The 23,061-nt window shown below is 39.6% G+C and overlaps 1 protein-coding gene across 1 annotated transcript; it reads left to right on the plus strand.

The window, feature by feature from the left end:
- The first annotated feature begins 199 nt into the window (after positions 1-199).
- Positions 200-22,519, plus strand: si:dkey-178e17.1 (tricarboxylate transport protein B, mitochondrial). Its single transcript, XM_063489739.1, has 9 exons — positions 200-554; positions 11,929-12,036; positions 13,808-13,907; positions 18,204-18,342; positions 19,323-19,407; positions 19,868-19,972; positions 20,295-20,410; positions 20,527-20,600; positions 20,950-22,519. Exons 1-9 carry the CDS (start codon positions 443-445, stop codon positions 21,062-21,064), a joined length of 954 nt encoding a protein of 317 aa, XP_063345809.1. The 5' UTR covers positions 200-442; the 3' UTR covers positions 21,065-22,519.
- Positions 22,520-23,061: the final 542 nt, after the last annotated feature.

Here is a 23,061-nt window from a genome sequence, read left to right on the forward strand (position 1 = left end):
CCGGTCTCTCACTTTGCGCTCTTACAGCTACAGCTACACACCCGGTGTAACGTTCACTGACCGCTCGGCGGATGTTGAAGTTCATTCGCTTTAATTGGACATGATAAAGTTCAGCAGGGTACACGGACACAAGTCTTTATCCGCCCCTTTCTGTGCTTCCGGCTTGCTTTGCTCTCTTACGTACCACCGTCGTGACACGGGGTTTCCATGGTTACAAATAACATTTATTGGATATAGAAGATCCCAACTTCCTTGACAGTTCCAGTATCCGCCCACTGTCAACACAGAGATCCGCCGGAGTCTCCACCTGAATCCAGGAAAGCTCTTCAGACTGAAGGCGCCCAGGTGTTGCGCTACTATACTCTACTTGGAAACGAAAAAAAACTAAAAAAAAAAAACTGCGAGCCACACTAGACTGGAAGCTTTGTTTAATCGGGTAACTATGCAGGGTAAAGGCACTTTTATCAGCCCCTTTCACAGACCGCGGTGTGTGGCGGCAGCGGCACCGGCTGGGAAAGCGAAATTAACTCATCCGGGAAAAGCGATTCTGGCAGGTAAGCGCATCACAATCCACACGGAAAAGTCTCACATGGACACAATGCCACTCTAGTGTGAGTCACAGTTCAAGAAAGCATCCACGCCTCTTTCTTTCTACTTGGCTGTGCTATGAAGCAAAACTTTGTCGAGTCAGAAGCCAGGGAGGTTTAAAAAAGTCAGCGAGCAAAGACGCGCTACAGTTTGCAGAAATGTCACTATGTTGGGATTAGAAGAAGTTATTATGAGCCAAAGGAGTACCACACTGGTTTGTATTTCCGATAAAAGCTTTCCTTTTAAATGACACGTCACACGTTTGCTTGCATGGACGTGAGTAAGTGGAGTTGCACTAATGTGTCCCAGCTTCAGTTTAGGCAGTAGAGCGTAAGATTGAAGGAAACGATCTTTAAACAAAGTTCTAGCCTGTATGTTCTTAAGCCACTCTAATCTGGTGGTGCTTGAATCTTCTACAAAAGGAGGATTTTATTCTTCGGTGTTTCTGTGCTATCAAATCCATCTGTGCTGTCATGGTTAGGTCAGTTTGACCCACTGCACTGACTTGATTTTTATCCTACTTATCTAAAGATCACCTTCACTGCACTTAACATAATGCTGTTGTTGGGGCAGTGGGCAGTCGTCCACGCACACTTGAGCCATTTTGAGTCTCGGGTTTGTGCAGTGGGCCATCAGAGCACAAGAGATGCCTTCAGGCTGTATGTTCTTCATTAAAGTACACCACTAGTCTTCGTGAAACTGTACATATTTACATTTTGCTCTTTTTATTTGGGGGGGGGGGGGGGGGGGGGGGGGGGGGACCGTTTTAAGCAGATCTCATCACCTGAGGTTCTGCACTCAGAAATTTACATATCTTTTTTACTTTTGTATGTATTCTGTCATTTTTTTTACTCAATACTTGCAACTGACAATTATTTGAATGGTTTATCAATCAATGTTGAGTTTTTTGGGAGTTATGGTTTAACATCTAATTAAAAAAAGGCCATTAATGGTTGATTATCTCCAAACAACTGATACCTGGATCAACTGGTGAACTTACTATTCAACAAGACTTGAGTTGTACCGAGTTGTCTCCTTTTGCCCCCTCCTCTCCAAAACCCCTCGACCTCCCTGTGTGATGATGATCAGGCAGCAGCAGCTCCGGCTGATGAAGCGCCTCTCTGAGGTGCTCCTGTATTAAGGCTACATGCTGATATTTGGCAGCACTCACACTGATTTTTCAACCCTGAGCTGCTGCAGTTGTCGCATACTGAATGTTTTATAGTTGTGAAGGAATTCTTTTTGATTGTAGATTTAAAAACACCAGCTGCTGTTTTTTAAAGACTTTAAATAAATATAAATGTGATAAGTTACAACCTCAGTTCCAAAAATGTTGGGATATTGTGTAAATTGTAAATAAGAACAGAATGCAATGTTAATGTAGAACATAGAAAACATGTTAAAGCTTTAATATGAGACATCTTACAATGTTGTGAAAAATATTAGCTCGTTTTGAACTTTATGTAAGCAACACACCTCCAAAAAGTTGTGACTGGCTACACAAAAGGCTGGTAAATTAAGTGACAATACAAAGAAATAGCTGGAGAAACATTTTGCAGTAATTAACAACAGGCCAGTAAAAGACTGGATTAAAAAAAGAGTATCTTAGAAATTGTGTAACAATTTCAGAGTAATATAAAACTGTGAAGAATTTGAATATCTCGTCATCTACAGTACTTATTAGAAGATCCTGGGAATCTGGGGAAATCTGTGTGCAAGGGACGAGGGTGCCTGTGATCTTCATGAGCTCAGGAACACTTCCAGAAATCATTATCTGTGAACACAAATGGAGCTTAAAGGTCTTTCGTGCAGAAGAAGAAGCTATATGTGATCATGGTCCACAAACACTATGTCTTCTCTGGGCCAAAATTAATTTAAAATAGACTGAGATGAAGTGGAAAACTGCTCTCTGCTCAGAGGAATCAAAATTTCATGGTATGTGGATGTGTTATACATACAAATTTCATCAAGACGATGCTAAATCTTGTACTGGATCTATTACAGTAGCATGGCTTCATAGTAGAAGAGCCTGGGTGCTGAACTGCGGGCAGTCCTGCAGTCCAGACCTTTTATCAGTTTAGAACTTTTGGAGCATTTGGCACTGTCTCAACTTTTTTGGGGATGTGTTGCTGCCATCAAATTCAAAATGACCTTAGTTTCTTCTTAAAATAGTAAGTTTAAACCTTTTTTCATGTTCTACCGTGAATAAACTATGGGTTTAATATGGTAATGAGATTTGCAAACCATTGCATTCTGTTTTTATTTGTATACAGGTCCTTCTCAAAAAATTAGCATATTGTAATAAAGTTCATTATTTCCTGTAATGTACTGATAAACATCAGACTTTCATATATTTTAGATTCATTACACACAACTGAAGTAGTTCAAGCCTTTCATTGTTTTAATATTGATGATTTTGGCATACATAACTCATGAAAACCCAAAATTCCTATCTCAAAAAATTAGCATATTTCATCCGACCAATAAAAGAAAAGTGTTTTTAATCCAAAAAAAGTCAACCTTCAAATAATTATGTTCAGTTATGCACTCAATACTTGGTCGGGAATCCTTTTGCAGAAATGACTGCTTCAATGCGGCGTGGCATGGAGGCAATCAGCCTGTGGCACTGCTGAGGTGTTATGGAGGCCCAGGATGCTTCGATAGCGGCCTTAAGCTCATCCAGAGTGTTGGGTCTTGCGTCTCTCAACTTTCTCTTCACAATATCCCACAGATTCTCTATGGGGTTCAGGTCAGGAGAGTTGGCAGGCCAATTGAGCACGGTAATACCATGGTCAGTAAACCATTTACCAGTGGTTTTAGCACTGTGAGCAGGTGCCAGGTCGTGCTGAAAAATGAAATCTTCATCTCCATAAAGCTTTTCAGCAGATGGAAGCATGAAGTGCTCCAAAATCTCCTGATAGCTAGCTGCATTGACCCTGCCCTTGATAAAACACAGTGGACCAACACCGGCAGCTGACATGGCACCCCAGACCATCACTGTGGGTACTTGACACTGGACTTCAGGCATTTTGGCATTTCCCTCTCCCCAGTCTTCGTCCAGACTCTGGCACCTTGATTTCCGAATGACATGCAAAAGTTGCTTTCATCCGAAAAAAGTACTTTGGACCACTGAGCAACAGTCCAGTGCTGCTTCTCTGTAGCCCAGGTCAGGCACTTCTGCTGCTGTTTCTGGTTCAAGAGTGGCTTGACCTGGGGAATGCGGCACCTGTAGCCCATTTCCTGCACACGCCTGTACACGGTGGCTCTGGATGTTTCTACTCCAGACTCAGTCCACTTCTTCCGCATGTCCCCCAAGGTCTGGAATCGGTTCTTCTCCACAATCTTCCTCAGGGTCCGGTCACCTCTTCTCGTTGTGCAGCGTTTTCTGCCACACTTTTTCCTTCCCACAGACTCCCCACTGAGGTGCCTTGATACAGCACTCTGGGAACAGCCTATTCGTTCAGAAATTTCTTTCTGTGTCTTACCCTCTTGCTTGAGGGTGTCAGTGATGGCCTTCTGGACAGCAGTCAGGTCGGCAGTCTTACCCATGATTGCGGTTTTGAGTAATGAACCAGGCTGGGAGTTTTTAAAAGCCTCAGGAATCTTTTGCAGGTGTTTAGAGTTAATTCGCTGATTCAGATGGTTAGGTTAATAGCTCGTTTAGAGAACCTTTTCATGATATGCTAATTTTTTGAGATAGGAATTTTGGGTTTTCATGAGTTATGTATGCCAAAATCATCAATATTAAAACAATGAAAGGCTTGAACTACTTCAGTTGTGTGTAATGAATCTAAAATATATGAAAGTCTAATGTTTATCAGTACATTACAGGAAATAATGAACTTCATCACAATATGCTAATTTTTTGAGAAGGACCTGTATTACACAGCTTCCCAACTATTTTGGAACTGGGAACCTCTGATTCACATTTAAGGCTATTTAGGTATTTTTTTTCCTGTGCACATTAAAGCTAATTTATATCAGTTTGAATCGTGTCACTAGTCTGACTAATGAAGCTGTCAATTCAAAAACAGCTAAATAGTTTAAGATTTTGTGTTAGGGTGGGAGGTGGAGTGAGAGGAGGAGGAAAAAAATCTCATGATGTCCTGTCAGCTGCATAGAAATGGAAAAGAGGTCGTGGTGAGATCTTTGCCTTCCCCCATCACTCCTGTGCAGCCTGATTGACTGGATATGGCCCAGTGTTGTACCCTGCTCCCTTAGCTGTTTAGCTCAAGTCAGGCCTGTCTGTCTAGTTTTGCAACAGCCGCACAGTTGCATTCTGTCTCAACTTTGTGCATCCTGTGTAGAAACCAGCGACTTATCACTCTCTGTCTACAGTTTAGAAATGAAGGTGCATCAGAGCGTCACAGGGATGACTCAGCAGTAGATATAAAATGTGTGATTCTGACCTGAGATACCAAAAAGAAAGATAATAGTTTAAACAGTTCTAACTAGGTTTTCTTTTGGTTTTCTGTCATGCTAATGCTACTTTGTATCCTTCTTGGTTAACAGTATGTCTGTGTACACAGAGAAAGTCACTCACATAAATGGCCAAAGGCTCAAAAGAAGACAAAGCAAGAAGCAGAAGGTCAAAGCTTAATGGCTTAGCGAGCCCGCATAGTCTGGTTGAGAGAAGCGGGGTATTTTTTTTCTTTTCTTTGAGCTCTTTTCTGCTCCCATTGGTTTGTTCAGCTCCTCTCTCCACAGCCACTGGTGATGACTGAAGTTGAGACACGACAGGAGGGAGAATTTTATCTGTGTGAAGCCTCAGGGAGAGCGCGGTCTAAATGCCTCTCTGGTCCTGATTTACAGGCTGTTGTGATTTCATGCACTGTTGTAGCTTTTATTAATAACCTTTTTGCTCTGAAGAAGCAGACTCAGAGCCGCAGTAGGAATGAGGAAGTCTTTTTTTTTTTTTTGCTTTCCTGATAGATTGGGTATTTCTCTGATAGTTTTAATATCACATTTCCTCCTTCCCCCCCTTCTTCTCCTCTCGCTCCAGCCTCGGGGCAGCCAGTTAAGGTTTCTGAGTGGCTGTCTGCTCTCAGGCTCAGAGGGCTCATCAAACTGTGGCTTACTCCCCGTTTCCTCGCGTCACAGGCGACACACAGTGTCCCCTCCCATCCATTGTGGTTGCCGCTTGCAGACCCTGAGTACCAGGAGGCAAGACAATAAATCACAGTGCACTCGCCTGTTCAGCCCCCAGCCACCCCACTGTAACAGCTTGCACTCCCGCTCACGCGAATAAACATCACAGAAAAAAGATTGCAATAATTTAAAATACAGAGCGCCAGTTTAATGGTCAGCTTAATATTACATGTTTTGTTTTTGCCATTGTGTTTCTGATTTTTTTTTTTTTGCAGATCTGATTTAGTACCACATTGTTAAAAAAAAAGAATTACAGATCACACACACTAAAGGTCATAGAACATAGAATACATAGAATTCATCGACCCATCAGCCACACATTTTCACTTGTGTAGAAATGAACCCTTAGATTCTTGAAAACTCTCTGAGGAAATCACTCAGCATCAACATGCAGCTGCTATAAATTTGTGTCAAAGTTAAATATGATATATTAATTATAGCAGGGTAATTAATTTACAACTAATGTGTTGGGTTCAAAAATACCCTAATGAAAAATGGCTAGCTAATTTAAAGGCCTTCATATTCTATTTCCTCAGACGGGTCCTGAGGGAAATATCCGGCTCTTAGCGGCAAAATTTTCCAGTATGTGGAGATACCTATAACTTTTGTCTGCTCTTGGTCCTTTACTGTGTACAGGGCTTTTAAAAATAGCTGCCTGCATCTGGAAGGCACACTAAAGAGAGCAATAAAATAAAACAATGAGCGTAAAGATGCCAGAACACACACGATCTAAATGTGTTGTAAACGAAGACTCTGTATGAAAGAGTGACAAAGCTGTTCTGACACTGCTTTCCATTTTAAAGCCATTAGTTCAGTATCAAAGCTACATTGGAGCCAGGGATCACAGATGAAGGCTGGGGATCACTGAGAAATCAGAGAGTACAGAACATTTATACAGTAGGAAATTAGTAGTCTATGTAAAGACAGCCAAGATCGTCCCCTTCCATCCCCCTTTCTGTCTCTATTTGGGGCCGTGCATTGTGTTGTATCAAACAAGACATTAAACAAGTGAGACCATAAACTCATCAGGAAGCTGTTTCCTGAGGTCAAAGATTGGTTGAGAAGTTGGGTTTCATCGTAGACGACCTAATGCCTGTTGACACTGTTGCAAACGTTACTTTAACTGATGCTGAAAGTCGGTTGTCATTCGACATAAATACATAACTAATACAAATTCAGCCTTGTCTCCAGATGTACAGCTTGTCACAACAACCTGTGCGTAGTTGCTCTGCTCATGTAAAGAAGCGTACAGCCTTCGTGCTGCAGGGTTCTAGGCAGTTGAATCGACTCCTATGTAAAATTAATCAACATCCCCCTCATATAATTAAGCATCAGTGGAGAATTACAGAGTGTTATCCAGGACAGAGGAAGCCTAAAAGGCCAGACGTCAGATGAATTATTCTTTTCATCTTTTGCGCAAGTCAAACAGAAATATCGCAGCACTATTAATATGACACCTCCTGTTTGAAGTGCATCAGTCCTCTGGCTACGTTCTCCATGTTGACTGGAGATTTGACCGTAAGAACGTCTTTCCCTCAGACTCTTTCCCGTGTTTTCTCCCCACCAGAGAATTGGAAGTAACCGATAACCATCCTGATAAAGAACATCCGAATTAATAATACATTTTGCTGCAAAACACACAGACCGACACAGATTATTTTGGGTGTGTTATATTGTCTTTAGCTTTTACTGCATCAGTGATTTAGTGCAGCAGGCTGAAAAGCTAACCCTATACTGCTAGTGGAAAAAATATAAATACCGATAGAAACGGTACTTCCCATATATGTAAAAACATGCCAGATTGCCAGGTCTTCCTAACTAAAAAGGAAGGTTTTTTTCTTCTTCTTCTCTCTCTCTCTTTTTTTTTTTTTTTTTTTTTTTAGTGCACCAGATGTGCTGGGTGCTCATTAGTCACCATAGCAGACAGGACAGGATTTCAGAAGCTGCTCTTCCCTGTCAGCTGGCTGCCTGGCTGTCTTCTCACCTGGCTTCCTCTGTGCCTCTCTGTGCTACAAACAATGGACGTCAATTTGTGTATGTGTGGATTTTTCATTCGTGAATATCAGTTTGTCAATGCGTACATAAAGAATGAGTTCAAAAGTAGGTGGAGTTGAAATGGTGGGTCATTTAAGTGATAAGTCAATAAGCACCTAAAGGGTTTTTTCCTGGCTTAAATGGGCCTTTGGAGGTGACTGAGCACTATTGTACAACATATAATGAAGATGGCAAGCCTGTGCAACCTTAATTAACAGAAATCTTATTATTTCTGCAAGTGAAATGATGTTCACTTGTCAAAATGTCTGAAAAAAAAATTGTACTACAATCTTGGTGATTTCTCTCTGGGGAAAAAGCACGAAACCTCTTTGGGAGTGCCAACATTTTTTATATAAAAGAAACCTTCCTTAACTATTCCATCTTTTCATTTCTATGGATACAACCCTTTTCTTTATCGTCTATAATTGTGAACAGACTGTGTTTTGGTAAGGATTTTTATACATAGTCATGTGAAAAAAGAAAACTGCCTTTCAATTTTAAGATTTTAAATATCAGGACATAAAAAAAAATCTGGTACATCTCAGGTTTTAAATTCATTTAAATGCAACCTCAGATGAAACAAACAAAACACACAACATATTACACTGTATCATATCGTAACACCAGGAAAACTAAAAAGCAAGAAAGCTTACAGTACGTGGCAAAACTAATGACAGCCCATGATTCACTAGCTTTAGCAGTCATTGAGGTTGAGGAATTGCTGTTGAGAAATTTCCCACTGCTCTTCTTTGCAAAGTTGGATCAGTTCATTGAGGTTGCGGGCAGAACCTGTAGTACTATACGTATAGTACAGTAGTGATGGGCAAAGGTAACTGTATAGCTACCAATGTCTGGGCTGTAATAATTATAAACGTGCAAATGTTTCAGCACCAGGTGGCTGTCTGGTCTGGTTTGTGGTCTAGTTCTAATTTGGTGTGAATTAATCAATTTGGAATGAATTTGAAACCAGATGGCTGATTGAGCCTAGTCACAGCACCGGTGTAGCTCAATGGAAGGAGATTCCTGCAACCAGGATCCAAATTTTCAGGGAAATCCTCCTCAGAAGTGTTACAAGAGTGTATTCTTGCCTCATATGCATATAATTTTCAGACTTTTGTCCCACGCATTTTTGGCTATGCAGGCATTCAACTGCGCAGGGCCCATCTGTGAAATCGGAGAGGTGTTGATTAAGTTATAAATTTACCTTCTCTGCCCAGAGAGTGACAGCGTTACCTTGAAATGGCACATCTGTGTCTGATTTATTAAACTGCTGTTTAGTCTAAGTTTTTAACAGTCTGTAGAAGCATATTTGTATCAGGCACTCCATTTTTTTACCCTCTTCTGGGTTCAGCTTACTCTTTTCAATTTCTTTTCTTGTAATATTAAGTGTCAGAGATCCATATCGATGCATCGATTTTATGACACAGAAGGAAGAAGAGTAGTCGGGGGGGATGAGGAGAGAGGAAGGAAGGTGCTGCCGAGAGAAAAATTAAGAGCAGGAGAGGGAGAACGAGCCCGGGAAGATAAAGATTAATGGCCATTTTTCTCATGTAACCCAGTTTTGGCAGCTCACAGGAGTCATTTAGGGTGTCATCTATAAATGTGTGTGTAGGCACGTGTGTGCCTCAGTACTGGATATATGCTGCAAACTGGACTAAAAGACAAACCGGCAGCTTATCCTCTGCAGGCGCTGTGTCTGATGAGGATTGATCTTGTGTTTGTCTCTGCTGCTGAGTCGCTGTGTTCTGAGTGAGTGCTGGTTGGTTTTACATGCAGCGATGTCTTGGCACAAAGCAGAAGAATAATGTTGATTGTTTAGTCTTCTACTCAAGACACACTGGCCCATCTATCCTGGATCAGGATGGATGTCGCTGAATGGAGATGAATGGAGTATTGTAAAGCTCATGTGATTTCTGGCGTACGATTACTTACTACTCCAGCAGGATTAGCAGCATTACAGCTCACGAGCCTCATGATTAAAATGTATGTCTGTCTGTGTGTGGCGATCTTTTGTTTGGCTTTCAGATCTGAGGACAGTTTGTCATGCTTGATTTTAGAGATGAGGTTAGAATTCGGTTTAGGATGGGCAGCTACATTGGCATTCAGCTTAGCAGACTCCTGAGAATCAAGGGCAGCTAAATGGAAAATTGCTAATAATGAAATATGTTGCTGAAAAGTTAATTAACAATCACCTGTTTCATATATAACTATAAGATAACCCTGTCCTCAGTGTGGCAACCAATCTGTCAGTTTTTCATGGCTTCTGGATCAGCCAGTATTAGGTTCCTGTTTGTTTTCCAGGTCATTGTTTATAAAAGCACATAAAATATTAAAGCTAATAAAAAGTTTAACTCATAGTTGGTGGATTAAACATTCAAGGACCAAACGTGTCTTTATCAACCTTAATGGGCAATTTGTTGTACAGTCAGAAGAAGTCGCACAGAAGATTTCAAGTACGCAGTCTTAAATAAACTATAAATGAAACATGAAAACACACTAAAAATGTAGTCCAGAATAAAGTAGCAGTATTATAAAGTTAGTGTGTTATTTAAAAGCCCAGTGGCAGCCGAGGCAGATAAGGTTTAGTCTTTGTCATTTGTGTTGGTATACTGTGTCTGAAGTCAAACAGAAGCAATGTGAGCTCCTCAGAAAAAGGGCCAAGATCTGCCACGACTGACTGGGCCTTCTTGGAAGTACTAGGCTCATGTGCAATGTTGCTGCACACGTTGATGATACCTTGCAGTCTAATTTTATTTTTTGAGGTTCAGTGACATGTACCAGACAAATGTGGATGTAAGAGCAGATTCAATGAAACATAAACACCACAAAGTTTGTGAAAAAAGTACATGTGCTGCTAAGTTTTTCTATAAGAGGCACCCACTTGAAGCTCAAAGGTCAACAGCATGCACATAAATGGTGAATAGTACTTGAACTAAAGGCTAGAAACTAGACTGGAAACCAGGAAGGTTTCCTCACTAAAAATTTCTCCCATATTTACAGAATCTGAATACGGGGACCTTCATGTTACTCATTGTTATGGTCAATATATCAACATGAAAAGGTCATGATTTTGCGTTCTTGAAATGTATTTTGTTGTATTTTCACCACTATTTTTGAAATGCTTTCTTTTGTTCACATTTTCTTGGTGTCCCAACACGAGTGAATCAACTAATGCTAAAAGTTGATGCTGTTTTAAAGGCAAATGGTCGTCACACCCAATATTGATTTAAAATGTCCATTTCCTGCACTTTGTATGACGTCAGTACTTCACTTTGAGTGAGATGATTTGATTTTCACTGTGTTGGATTCCTGTGGTCTTTGGGGAAATTGTTTTGGTCTTTGCTCAAATTTAGATGTGTTACTGTAAGAGGTTTCTCATTTATGATTAGATTTTTTTTCCCCGAGCACTAATTTCTGTAAGTGTCTGTGTAAACCCGTGACTTGCTTGTGCCTCTCGTGCACGCTGTTCGTGTGTTCATCTGTGTCATTGAGTTAATGGAGGGTCTTGGCCTCGGTAATGGAACCCCTCCCTGTAGGCCGAGTGGATAATTTAATTAATGTCAACCGTCTTTCCATCCCTCCTCCTTTCCTTGTGACTCATCTGTGTTATTCTTTGGCTTTGAACACTTGTCCTCATCTACTTGCAGTAACTCACTATCTTTGGCTGGTTTCAGGCCAAACCCTGCAAGAATCACTTAAGAATCACCCTTTTCTTGCTTTCTTTCTGCCTATTTTTCTCTCTCCAAACACTCACCTAATGCTTTAGGTAAAGAAAATAGTCAAACATGTAAGTGGCAGCTGAATTTTCTTGCACAACCTCCTTCTAGTTTATTCATTCTTCATTGAGACAGGAACAGTTGATTCATTTTTGCCCTGCTCATTACTCTTCCTCCCTCTACAGCAGTGCTTTTAATGTTTATGGAGGGAAAGCCATTTGTGGAGTCACTGTAATGATCCATGATGTAATGGCGTACCTTGTAATTCTTAAGGGGAGCGGCGGCCTAAGTAAGGCTCAGCAAGGCTGCACCCAAACAGACACAGCAGCTGGTTTTCTTTCTTTAGTGTTTACTTTTTAATTGGTGCCACTTTCGTCTGTGGCTGTTCTTGTATGTTCTCTGAATGAATGATGATTGGATCTGATTTCTTTTGTGTTTCCAGGTGGAATCGCAGGTGGCATAGAGATCTGCATCACCTTTCCCACAGAGTATGTCAAGACCCAGTTACAGCTGGATGAGAAGGCCAATCCACCAAAATATAGAGGAATAGGTTTGTATGCAGTGAGTGGAATAGTGTAAAATGAGTGGAATTCATTCACCAGCCACTTCATTGGATATGCTTGTTCAGTCACACATTAATGTGAACATCTAATTAGCTAATCACATAGCAGCAGCTCAGTGCATTTGAGCATGTAAATATGGTCAACCTCCTGAAGTTCAATCCAAGAATGACATGAATTATGAGAGAAGAAGACATAAATACAGACTCATCAGCAGGCAGATGTAAACAGAAGGCAAATGTTTATTTAGGCTGATTACAAAGTCCATTAAATGATGAGGAACTCAAAACTCATAGCACTTCAAAAACTTTTAGAGACACACAGGGACAGTAACAGAAATATGAGGGTAATTAGCATACGTGGACACAGCAGGGTATTGAGAGACAGGTGAAAATAAGGAGGAGAAAGACAACTAAACACTACACACTGAAAAAGAGTAACGATCAGAATAAAACAGGAAGTGATAGCAATAACTCAATTGGGGGAAAACAGACTCATGAATTACAATATGAATTTAATCTGGGATAAAAATGTCTTGATGCATGCTCAATCATCCAGGTAAGGAAATCCCAGAAAGTTGATTCTGTTACTCTTCGTCAGTCATCCAAGTGGCTTCTTCAGTTTCAGCGTCCAGATGTACAAAATCAGCTTTCTGGGATTAATCTAGGGTAGTTGACAAAAGATGATGGGACACTTCACATAAAACAGCCTGACCATGTCCGTCCTTTTATGACCACAGTGCATGCACGGCCCATGTCATCCTGTCTGGTTCTTTTTGGTTGCGTTATCATTTAAATTTTTGTTTTTTACATGCAACACATTTCATCAACCCATCAATGGACTGCTTTACACCAATGATATGTACTTACAGACATTATGTTTATTATTGAGTCTGTTAAGCTTTTGTTAATATTTATAAAATTGGTAGCATAACTCTATTCGTGGCGTTTGAGCAAGTCAAAACACTAGCATGGTGTACCTAATGAAGTGACCAGGGAGTGCAGGATTTAATCTGGTGGCAGACATCTACTACAGACTCTAAAACAATATTTTTTATTACTTTTATTCAAATTTTCAGCAAAACCTAATAAAATAAACAGTATTTCTGCAGCAAGAGAGCATAAACAAAATGATACAAAAAATACAATAATCCAATAAAAGCAACACTCTTGGGAGCTCATTATCTAATTACCCATCATCCCCAGGTACATTAGTGATTCTGGCAGGCTGTCACTGTGCTTGTTTATATGACTTAGATCAGACCAATGCGCACTCGCCATCCATGCATACGACTGTACACAAACACACCCAGGATCTGTGGATATCATTTGAGGATTTGAGGATTGGAGACCGTGCTAATGAGCACTCAAGACAGCTGCTGCTTTTCTTGTTCAGTTGGCTTCATTGGAGAACTTTGATTGCTGGGCTGATGCAGCCAAGAGCCAGGAACAAGCTTAAAGTAAAACACCAGATTTTGTGAAAATATCAGCTGAGGTTCAGCTTATCTGCGGCATATATATATTATAGTTAATTACTGTTGCTACATGCTCTTTTGTGATGTTGATGATTGAGGTGTAAAGGACAAGTGTATTTGGTGTATTGGTGTATTCTCTAAAGGGTTAATGCACTCAGCCTGAAAAACAGACAAATTGTAGAATTTTTTTTTATTTGAAAATTAGAAGGCAAACTGTGTTGTATGCAGATATGCATATCATGTTCATTCTATAATATTTGCTGCATGTGCTTGTGTTTCTGCTTTAGGTGACTGTGTGAAACAGACAGTACAGAGTCACGGTATCAAAGGACTGTACAGAGGTCTCAGCTCTCTGCTGTATGGATCCATACCCAAATCTGCTGTCAGGTATGTTATAAAGCAGAGGTCTATCATGTGCAAGGCAAATACATTTACTTGAGCATAATTTGTGATGTAATATTCTCAGTTTATTAAGTTAAAATATGGCTGACGTGAAGAGCAATGTCCACAGTCACAACACAGTAAATGCTGCTTGCAGATTTACTGCACTTCTATTTTATTACGGTGTAAGAAAATGGAATCAAAAATGGAATCGCAGTGATGCTGTATATACTCCTCCTCCTTCTGCCCCTCTTAGTTCTCTTTTCCTCCTCCTCATCATTGTATAAAATCACAGTTTTTTTCTTTGTTTGTTTAAATTTTTTTTTTTTTAATTGTCTTTAGGAGGATGTGTGGTCAGCAGATCTATTTTCACATGACACAGCAGTTAGTGTGAAGTCGTTGTTTTAGAGGACACATTTTAGATACCTTCACTTTGTTAATTAACTGAGCACGTATGCACTGTACACAGTATTAAAGGCAGAGGTAGCCATTGTGAACATTTGTTATGAAGGTCCTGTTTTGAAGCCTAGAGCAGAGCGTTTTGTCATGGTGTTTTGAAAGCACCTGACGAGCAAAGGGTGGATTGACAGCATAGCGAGACTATCCTTCTTTCTGAAACTAAAGACTGAGCTCATAAATTCATCAGGAAAGTGTTTACTGAGGTTACAGAGCAACCGATCTAAGGGCTGTTTTCCCATAGACTTCTATACAACAGTAACCTGCAACGTGAGGAATCACCCCTGCTGGCTATTAGAGAGAATGGAGGTTTAAGTTACTTGCTCAGTGGCTTCATTTTTTTAGACCTAGAAGCTACACCCAGCTTTTATGCTATGTATGGGATACATCCCTTCCTCAGATCGGCTTGCATCATTCTATAAAGAATAATAAGAACATAAAATAAGAAATGACACTTGAACTCAAAACTTTCTAAAAAAGTTTTTGCTTTTAACTTTTTGTTGATTAAAATCTTAGATATCATGCTTATATTCTAATAATCACAACCTAGTTGAGAGTACATATGTACAAATATACATGCACTGAAGGAACGTGGAATGAAAGGAACCCTTTTAGCTAAAGCCGCTGTGATCTTCTACCTGAAACCGCTAACTTGCACACTCCAATTATTCTAGTCCATTACCCACAAGGCAAGGCATAAATGCCACACTAGCCTTCAGTATAATTATGTTATTCTTTTGTAGCAGTGACATTTATCTTCAGACAAGTGTGCACACACACACATTTGTGTAGCTATCTTTGTCAGGACATTTATGGACATATTACACTCCCTAGTGCCTTACCCAATGGAAACCTAACTCTTACCTTTTATCATGAAAGTATTAACCCTCAAACAGCCCTTTGAAGGGGTGTGGGAAAATGAAAAATCTCCACTTCCCCATTGTGTCCTCACTCCATTGTTCTGAAACTCAAACTGATCCTCATAAAAATGATTGTACATATGTACATATACACACACAAAATAAAGAAAAGAGAGAGGGCATAGGAGGCAAAAAGATTAAAATGAAGAACAAAAAATTAACAACAAAATTGTCTGGCTTTGGTTTGTTGTGTGTGTGTGTGTGTGTGTGTGTGTGTGTGTGTGTGTGTGTGTGTGTGTGTGTGTGTGTGTGTGTGTGTGTGTGTGTGTGTGTGTGTGTGTGTGTGTGTGTGTGTGTGTGTGTGTGTGTTATGCTGGAGGGTAACGTGTGTCTGTACAATAGAGAGACAGGCCCAGCCAGGCGGAGCAAAGATGCCACTCAAACTCCGACAGGGTCTCAATAGGGTTACAAAGAGGGAGACTTGGGTGTGTTTATGCTGATGCACAGTGTATATGTTTGTGTATGTGTGTGTCAATCAGCCTTTAGCGTCATTTTAAGAGCAAGTCTGGATGGTTTTGTTTCAGCTCAAAGGAGAATTTTCTCTGAGGGAATATGGCAGGGTGGAGAAAAGCAGTTTATTGCCATAAAAGTTTTATAAAGGAATATGATGTTATTTATATATGGATTTTGGACATTTTCCACTGTACAGTGAAGTTTAAAAATCTTTATAAATAGCCACATTGCATATTATCATATTTGTAATGTGTTCTCTGTGGCGTATACACATTTAGGCCAGGAGTCTTTTAAGCTTGTGACCCATTTAGCTGTTATACTTTGTCAGCCTTAAAGAAAAAATATTAAAAATGCTTAAAAAGGGCAGATTTGAAACATATAAATTGTACTGCAAAAATGCTTTTTCTACTTGATACTGAAATAGAAGAGACTAAACAAACTGATAATGCTATTTTGGATTTTTATGATGGGTAAGGTCATCTTCTGTTTCTGCTCTTGAGATCAGCCTACTTCGAAAATTAAACCTACATACAAGTGGTCACGTTTTACATAGAAATGTGTATGAAATGCCTTTTGTCTCCATTGTTTACATGTCTTTTGGTCTTTTTCATTTCAGATTCTTACCCCTTTAAATGTATAATAATAATGATTATAATAGTTATAATTAAATCTGCAACTATTAAGACCAAAAAGAAAATCTGTATGTTTAAAAGGAAAACAGTGGCTTCAAAATACTGAAGAAAATAAATACACAAGTTTAAAAAAATGAAAAATGAATATGAGAAATTAAAAACTGCTGAGATTTGGAAAGCTAGTTTTGATTAAAGGAGAATACCTTGACACTTTTCTATTAAGCACTGCTTGGTCTGCCTAGTTTTTCTACCCCCTGCCTTTTTTTTCTTTCTTCCTCCATCTTCTTTCCCCTTCCTCTTTTCCATCACTCCTTTTCTTCCAGCCCCCTCATTCCATTAACTGATTGCCTGTGCACCATCATGTGCCATGGAGTATGCTGGAAGGTTGTCAGGGAGGTAAGAGAGGGACATGGAAGAGAGCTTTTGACCTTTATCTCTCCTTAGCTCTTCATCCATATCAGCATCAGCATTATTTCTTCTCTGTCCCCCTTTCCTTTCCTTTCCTTTCCTTTCCTTCGTCTTCTCGACAGAAAAAAGTGACCCTATTAAAAACGACCCCCTAACGAAGACTGGGCAGCAGTCCACTATCTAGGATGACTCATCTGTGACTGTGGATGTCAGCCAAACGATGTGTCACATTCTGACTGTAAAGTTTAGTCCACTTGTTAAATGAGTTGGGGAGAGGCTATAGAGTAAATTGGCAAAGGAGAGAGCCTGACAGTAGCATATTTCTCCTCGGCAGACTTTAATGAATAGCATTTGTTTCACAAGGTTAGTTATTAAGTGCTCTGCCATCATTCTAGCATGCTGTGTGGAAGAGCTTTATATTTTAATTTGCCCTAAGCTAAAACAGTGTTTGTAGTCAGCAAATGGTGTGAGAAAAGACAGGAATTTATGTTTATATACTGTTAGGTGCTGCTAAGGATTCAGTTTATTGTGGGGAGCCTGTCTTTCAAAGCAGTCTGAATCAGTGCGAGTAGTGAGACAGGAACAGATGTGGAGAGTTAATGAGCAGAAGTAATTCTTGGTTAGAAAGGCAGATGGAGAAGAAAACTAAAATCCAATGAAGCGAGTCTAATTTTTTTTTTCTCTTTTTTTTAGACCTGTTACAACAGCAGGTAAATGGTTCAAGCAGACTGAGAAAAGAGAGGAAAACAAAGCATTCATCAAGACCTAATGTCTGTGCTCCCCCTCCTCTTTGCTAAATGTACCAGGCAGTGTCCTCCCGCCGCCACAATTCAATTCCATCTATAAATAACCTTTCTTGCAAAGGACTTGCTGGCACAACATTTGCAGAGAAACACAAACCACACCTCTCTGTAGCTGGGCTGGCTTCCATGGCAGCTGTTGCTGGTCACACATTGGTTACTGAGACTCTGCAGTTTATTGGTTCATCTTTAATGAGGATGCAGGACGATAAAATAAAAGGCCTGAACACATTAGGCTGTTGCAGCAGTTTGCTTTCTCCAAAAATCTGAGTTGGAAGAAGCTTTCTAATTTCATCTGTGCTCACTGAGACATGAAAACCCTTACCTTTGCCTGCAGTATTACTATCTATTTGAATTTATTTAGTTTACTTAATTTTAGTAAACACAAAAGTGACTGCAGTGGGTAGTTTAATTTCTTAAATCAACTTTGAACTTGCAATGTTGCCACATGAAAGACTGAAATAATCTGAGTATTTGTAGAAGAAATTATTTCACAGTTTACAGTGTAATCACAAAGATTGCCCACATCTAATTATTAAATGACATTAACTTTGTTATTCAGTCAGTTTTTCTCAGACACTCTTATGTCTACATTTCCCATAATTCTTTGCTGGGGTTTTTTCTTCTTGTTAGGTTTGGGGTGTTTGAGTTCCTCAGTAACCATGCCAAGGATGAGTCCGGTCGACTGGAGAGCACCAAAGGCCTGCTGTGTGGGCTTGGAGCTGGGGTCATGGAGGCTGTTCTGGTGGTCTGCCCAATGGAAACAGTCAAGGTGTGTTACTGAAGCTCATCTGAGCTGACCCTCAAATATAGAGAGAGCGACAGTGTCAATGTATGAAAATGTATGAAAACTTTAAGGTAAAGTGCAACAGTTTGGTGCCTTTGTAGGTCCACTGTGAATTATAGTCTATAAATTATAAAGTGTAAATAATGAAATTTTTCTAAATGGGATAAGAGATATTTGTGCCTTTTAAAATCACTTCATGTTAAAGGGATTTCAGTGTTGCAAAGATGGACATCTCAGGATGTTCATAATCTGTTGTCTAAATGGACCGTTTGTTAAATGTGACCGATTTCAGAAAGTGGGCAGCATGATGGTGCAGCAGTTAGAGCTCACATCACCTGAGAAACCTCAATAAGGTTCCTGGTTGTAATCTTTGTCTGCTGGGGCCTTTCTGTGGGGAGTGTGCATGTTGTCTCTGTGCCTGTGAGGATTTCCTCCCACAGCTCAAAGACAGGTTTGGTTGTGTGGATGTGAGAGGGTGTGGTGTTCTGCTTCACTGTTTTAGCCCTGTGAGAGACTGAGGTTATTTCAGCTGCAATTTTGGCTTCCAGTGATTATTAAAAGATTACTGAGATAAAATAGTTAATGTGCCACATTCTGTGCAGGCTGTGGCAGGATTACCTCACCTCACACTTTTTTTTGGTTTTGAATTCGTTATTATTAAAGATTAAGAAAACCCGCCTAATTAAAAAGACGAGTTTCTTGTATACAGTTTGATATAGCCACAATTTTATCAGTCTATGAAGAATTGTTAAGAATGACTTATAAATTATTCTCATCATGATTTTTGTCATATTGTGTCTGTGGCCTATGAAGTAAAACTAGTTGAAAACCACTGACTGAAGGTTAAAGTTACCAACCTTTTAGAGAAATATTCTTTGAAAGAGAACTACACTAAACCTCTTCAGTTTTCACTCCCACATCTGTAAAATGTATCAAATGTATTTTTGTGTCTTTAATCTGCCAAGGTTAAATTCATTCATGACCAGACATCAGCCAACCCCAAATATAAGGGATTCTTCCACGGAGTCAGAGAGATAATCAGAGCTCAAGGTAAACGTGGGCTTCATGCATGACATTCACCTGACATCTGCTGGTTGGTTAGGGTAATGCAGTGGGAAACACTGACCCTGTTCAAGGATCAACAACAATATTCAGTCTCATATCATTGTGTACATCATCAGACATATATGTCAGAGGGTCACCAGGAAAAGTCTTGCAGCATTAAAAATGTAAAAATGTAAACAAACAAGTTCAGTCTATGACTCTGAAAAGATGTTCAAATAGGCTATGTGATATGTGTTGAAGTGCCCCCCCCCCCCCTCCCCCCACAACATTTACAGCCTCTCATACTCAAACACTCAGATGTGATGTCAGTTAAGATGGTGAGGCTGTAAGTTCTTAGCCCTTAAGTTGGAAATTGGGATTGGGCTGTGGTATTCGGGTTCTTTTCTATTCTAATTTAATTGAAGAAGGATTTATTAACTTACCCTCTGGCTTCTGGTTTGAACAGGATTAAGAGGGACATATCAGGGTCTAACTGCAACAGTCTTGAAGCAAGGCTCCAACCAGGCTATTCGATTTTTCGTGATGACTTCTCTCAAGAACTGGTACAAAGGTGTGTGTACATGAGTACAGCTAGTTTGTTCATTTCTTTGTTATTACTATAAACAATATTTAATAAAAAGAGACCAACTCTGCAAATGGTCTGAAGGGTTATTGTAGGTCATTGTGCAGTTCTTTGAACCCCAGTTGGGTTTCCAAAGGCTGTTTTGCATAGTAATAATACAGTGTGTGGAGATTGATATATAGAGTATTGCTTTTAATATTTATGATGTGAAATTAATTAGCACATTAGTATCCTTCATGTTAATGAGTTTAGAACTAACTCTGATTTAGAGCTAACCCCACCATTCATACTGCTCTGTCACATTCATAAGGTGATAACCCCAACAAAGCAATAAATCCACTGGTGACTGGACTCTTTGGAGCCATAGCAGGAGCAGCCAGTGTATTTGGAAACACTCCACTAGATGTCATCAAGACAAGGATGCAGGTACATAATGCAACAGATGCTACAAATGATATGCTTTTTCTTACTTGCTTGTGTTTTTAAATACAAACTTGCAACCCGTGGACAGATGTACTAATGCTCTTCTGCTTTTTCTAAAGGGTCTAGAAGCACATAAATATAAAAGCACGCTGGACTGTGCCATGAAGATCTTGAGATATGAAGGGTTGGCAGCGTAAGTACACCTCCATGTTTTATTTCGTTTGGTTTGGCTTGTAGTGTTGGTTTCACAGCTGATTGAAAACAGCACAGCTTTAAAAAACAATGTGTCTTTCTTTAGTTCACAGATTCTACTGTCAACACTGTATAAGAAATGCTTTTTGGCTTCAGTTTATTACTCTAAAGAACTTGAATGAAAAAATCTAAACTTAAACACTTTAAGAATAAGAATGTTCCAAATGATTAAAAAAAACAAAAACTAATCAAAATACTGGAAAATATAACCCTAACCGCAGATAAATATGGCTCCCCCCTAAACAATTAATGTCTTACATGCTCCACCCTCTTTCTTTATCCCTCTACAGGTTCTATAAAGGAACAGTTCCCCGGCTTGGGCGTGTATGTCTTGATGTTGCCATAGTTTTCATCATCTATGAGGAGGTCGTAAAGGTTCTGAATATGGTCTGGAAGACAGAATAGGTGGTTGGACATATGACGAAGGTGGCAACTTCCTCCTTCACAAGCATCAGACATAGATCTGACTTCAGCAGGCCTCTTTTGTGTCATGAAACCAACAGCAGAAGGGGTGAAAAAGAGAGCTGAACTTAGATTAGTGTTGTATGCAGAGCAGGAAGTCAATATACTCAGAGACAAAAGAAGAAAAGGGGGCCTGGCGTCACCTACACCTGGTGTAAGTGATGCTCAGCATCAACATTCCCTGTCAAGATTGAAGAAAAAGAAAGATAAATTATAATTAAATAATAATAAAAAAGAACCTTTATCCTAAAGATGCATCACCAGTTTATAAATATATATAAAAATACTGTGGCCAATAGCATCGCCAGCAGCAGCACCTTTATTTTAAGTTATCTGGTTTACTTTCTCTGTAAGCCTCTGTCAGGGAAGAGCATTATTTGTAGTCATTCACAGCTGTTTTACTGCAAATATGCAGGTGTCCTGCTGGATTTTCTTGAGTTTGCATTGCTCTCTGTCTCTTCTAAAAGTCCAGAGGAGCCAGAGTGCAACTGGTTGCAGTTTGCAGTCACACAAGCTGCAGCAACTTCCATAGTTAGGCCTTAAATAAATTTGGTTTATAACCTGCCATGTATTTTTATACAGTGTAGATTCAATTTAGTTTATTGATAACTTACAGAATATTATATATTTTAATTCCTGTGCCAAATGTCAAACCGATTGTGTTATGAAAGTCTGTTCAGAAGAAAGCAAAAGTAACCTAATTATCTTAAGAGAATAGTAAATATTATGACTATGTACTGTGAGATACATAATTTTTGAAAGTGAAATATTAAATAGAGAATTAAGAGAATATTTGCTGTTAATCTGTGCCACACTGTTGTTGTTTTTTTTTTTTTCTTTATCGGGTGTATAAATGATTTTTTTAAGATGTGGGAATTATTTAGTTGCTTTGTATATCACTGTGAGTCTACAAGACACAATGAGTCGTTTAGACAAAGTAACATCAGGCTTCTATTTTGCTTTTAGTGGAAACAACACCTCTCACTGGGTCATATTTTACCGTCCTGACTCCACCCAGTGTGGATTTTTGTTCTGTTTACATTAGATACAGTTTTACTCCCCCCCACTATTTCTGCTAAATACACTGCTTGGCCAAATAAAAAAAAAAATTACAAATTCTAATATTTTATTGGACCGGCTTTAGCTTTGATAACAGCATGCAATCATCAGGGCATGGTTTTGATAAACTTATGGAATATCACAGCATTTATTTCTATCCAGGGTTGGTTTAATTTTTTATTTTTTTTTTGCCAGGATCTTGTATCGATGATAGTAGTGTCAGGCCACTGTGACCATCACAAAGATTCTCAATGAGTCTGCGGCCAATTCATGTGTGAAAACGATGATTTGTGTTCCCTGACCTGCTCTTTCACAATATGAGCCTGACAAATCCTGGCATTGTCATCTTGGAATCTGACCGTGCTATCAGGAAAGAAACAAACATCACTGGAAAAACCTGGAGGATGTTCAGGTCACGTGCTGACGTCATTATTTGGGCAAGTAATGCTGCTGAAACTCGAACTGCTCAGATCATAACACTGCCCCCGTGCGAGGCATTCGCCATGATGTATGCATCACTTCATCCGCCTCTTTTCTTACCCCAGTGCACCAATGACTCTGGAACAGGGACCTCGTCAGACCACATGCCTTTATTTATTTAATTATTTTCTACAATGCTCCAGAGTCCAATCTTTATCCTCCTGAAGTGGCATTAAATCAAGTTCACGACCACAGGATATCACACGATTCTTTAAGAAAGAGAAATTACTCACTGGATCAATTAGGGTTCAACCTGTTGCCATCTGAAACTTCACTATCTGTCCAATGGAAGGCTCCTAACTATTTGCTTCATTCCAGGTGGTGACTTTTTTTTCTGGGCAGTATTTGTTTCTTATACAAATTGTTGGATGATTGTTGGAAATCAGTTTGTTCAGTTTCCA

The sequence above is a fragment of the Pelmatolapia mariae genome, linkage group LG12, assembly GCF_036321145.2.
Source record: "Pelmatolapia mariae isolate MD_Pm_ZW linkage group LG12, Pm_UMD_F_2, whole genome shotgun sequence".
NCBI classification, from domain to species: Eukaryota; Metazoa; Chordata; class Actinopteri; order Cichliformes; family Cichlidae; genus Pelmatolapia; species Pelmatolapia mariae.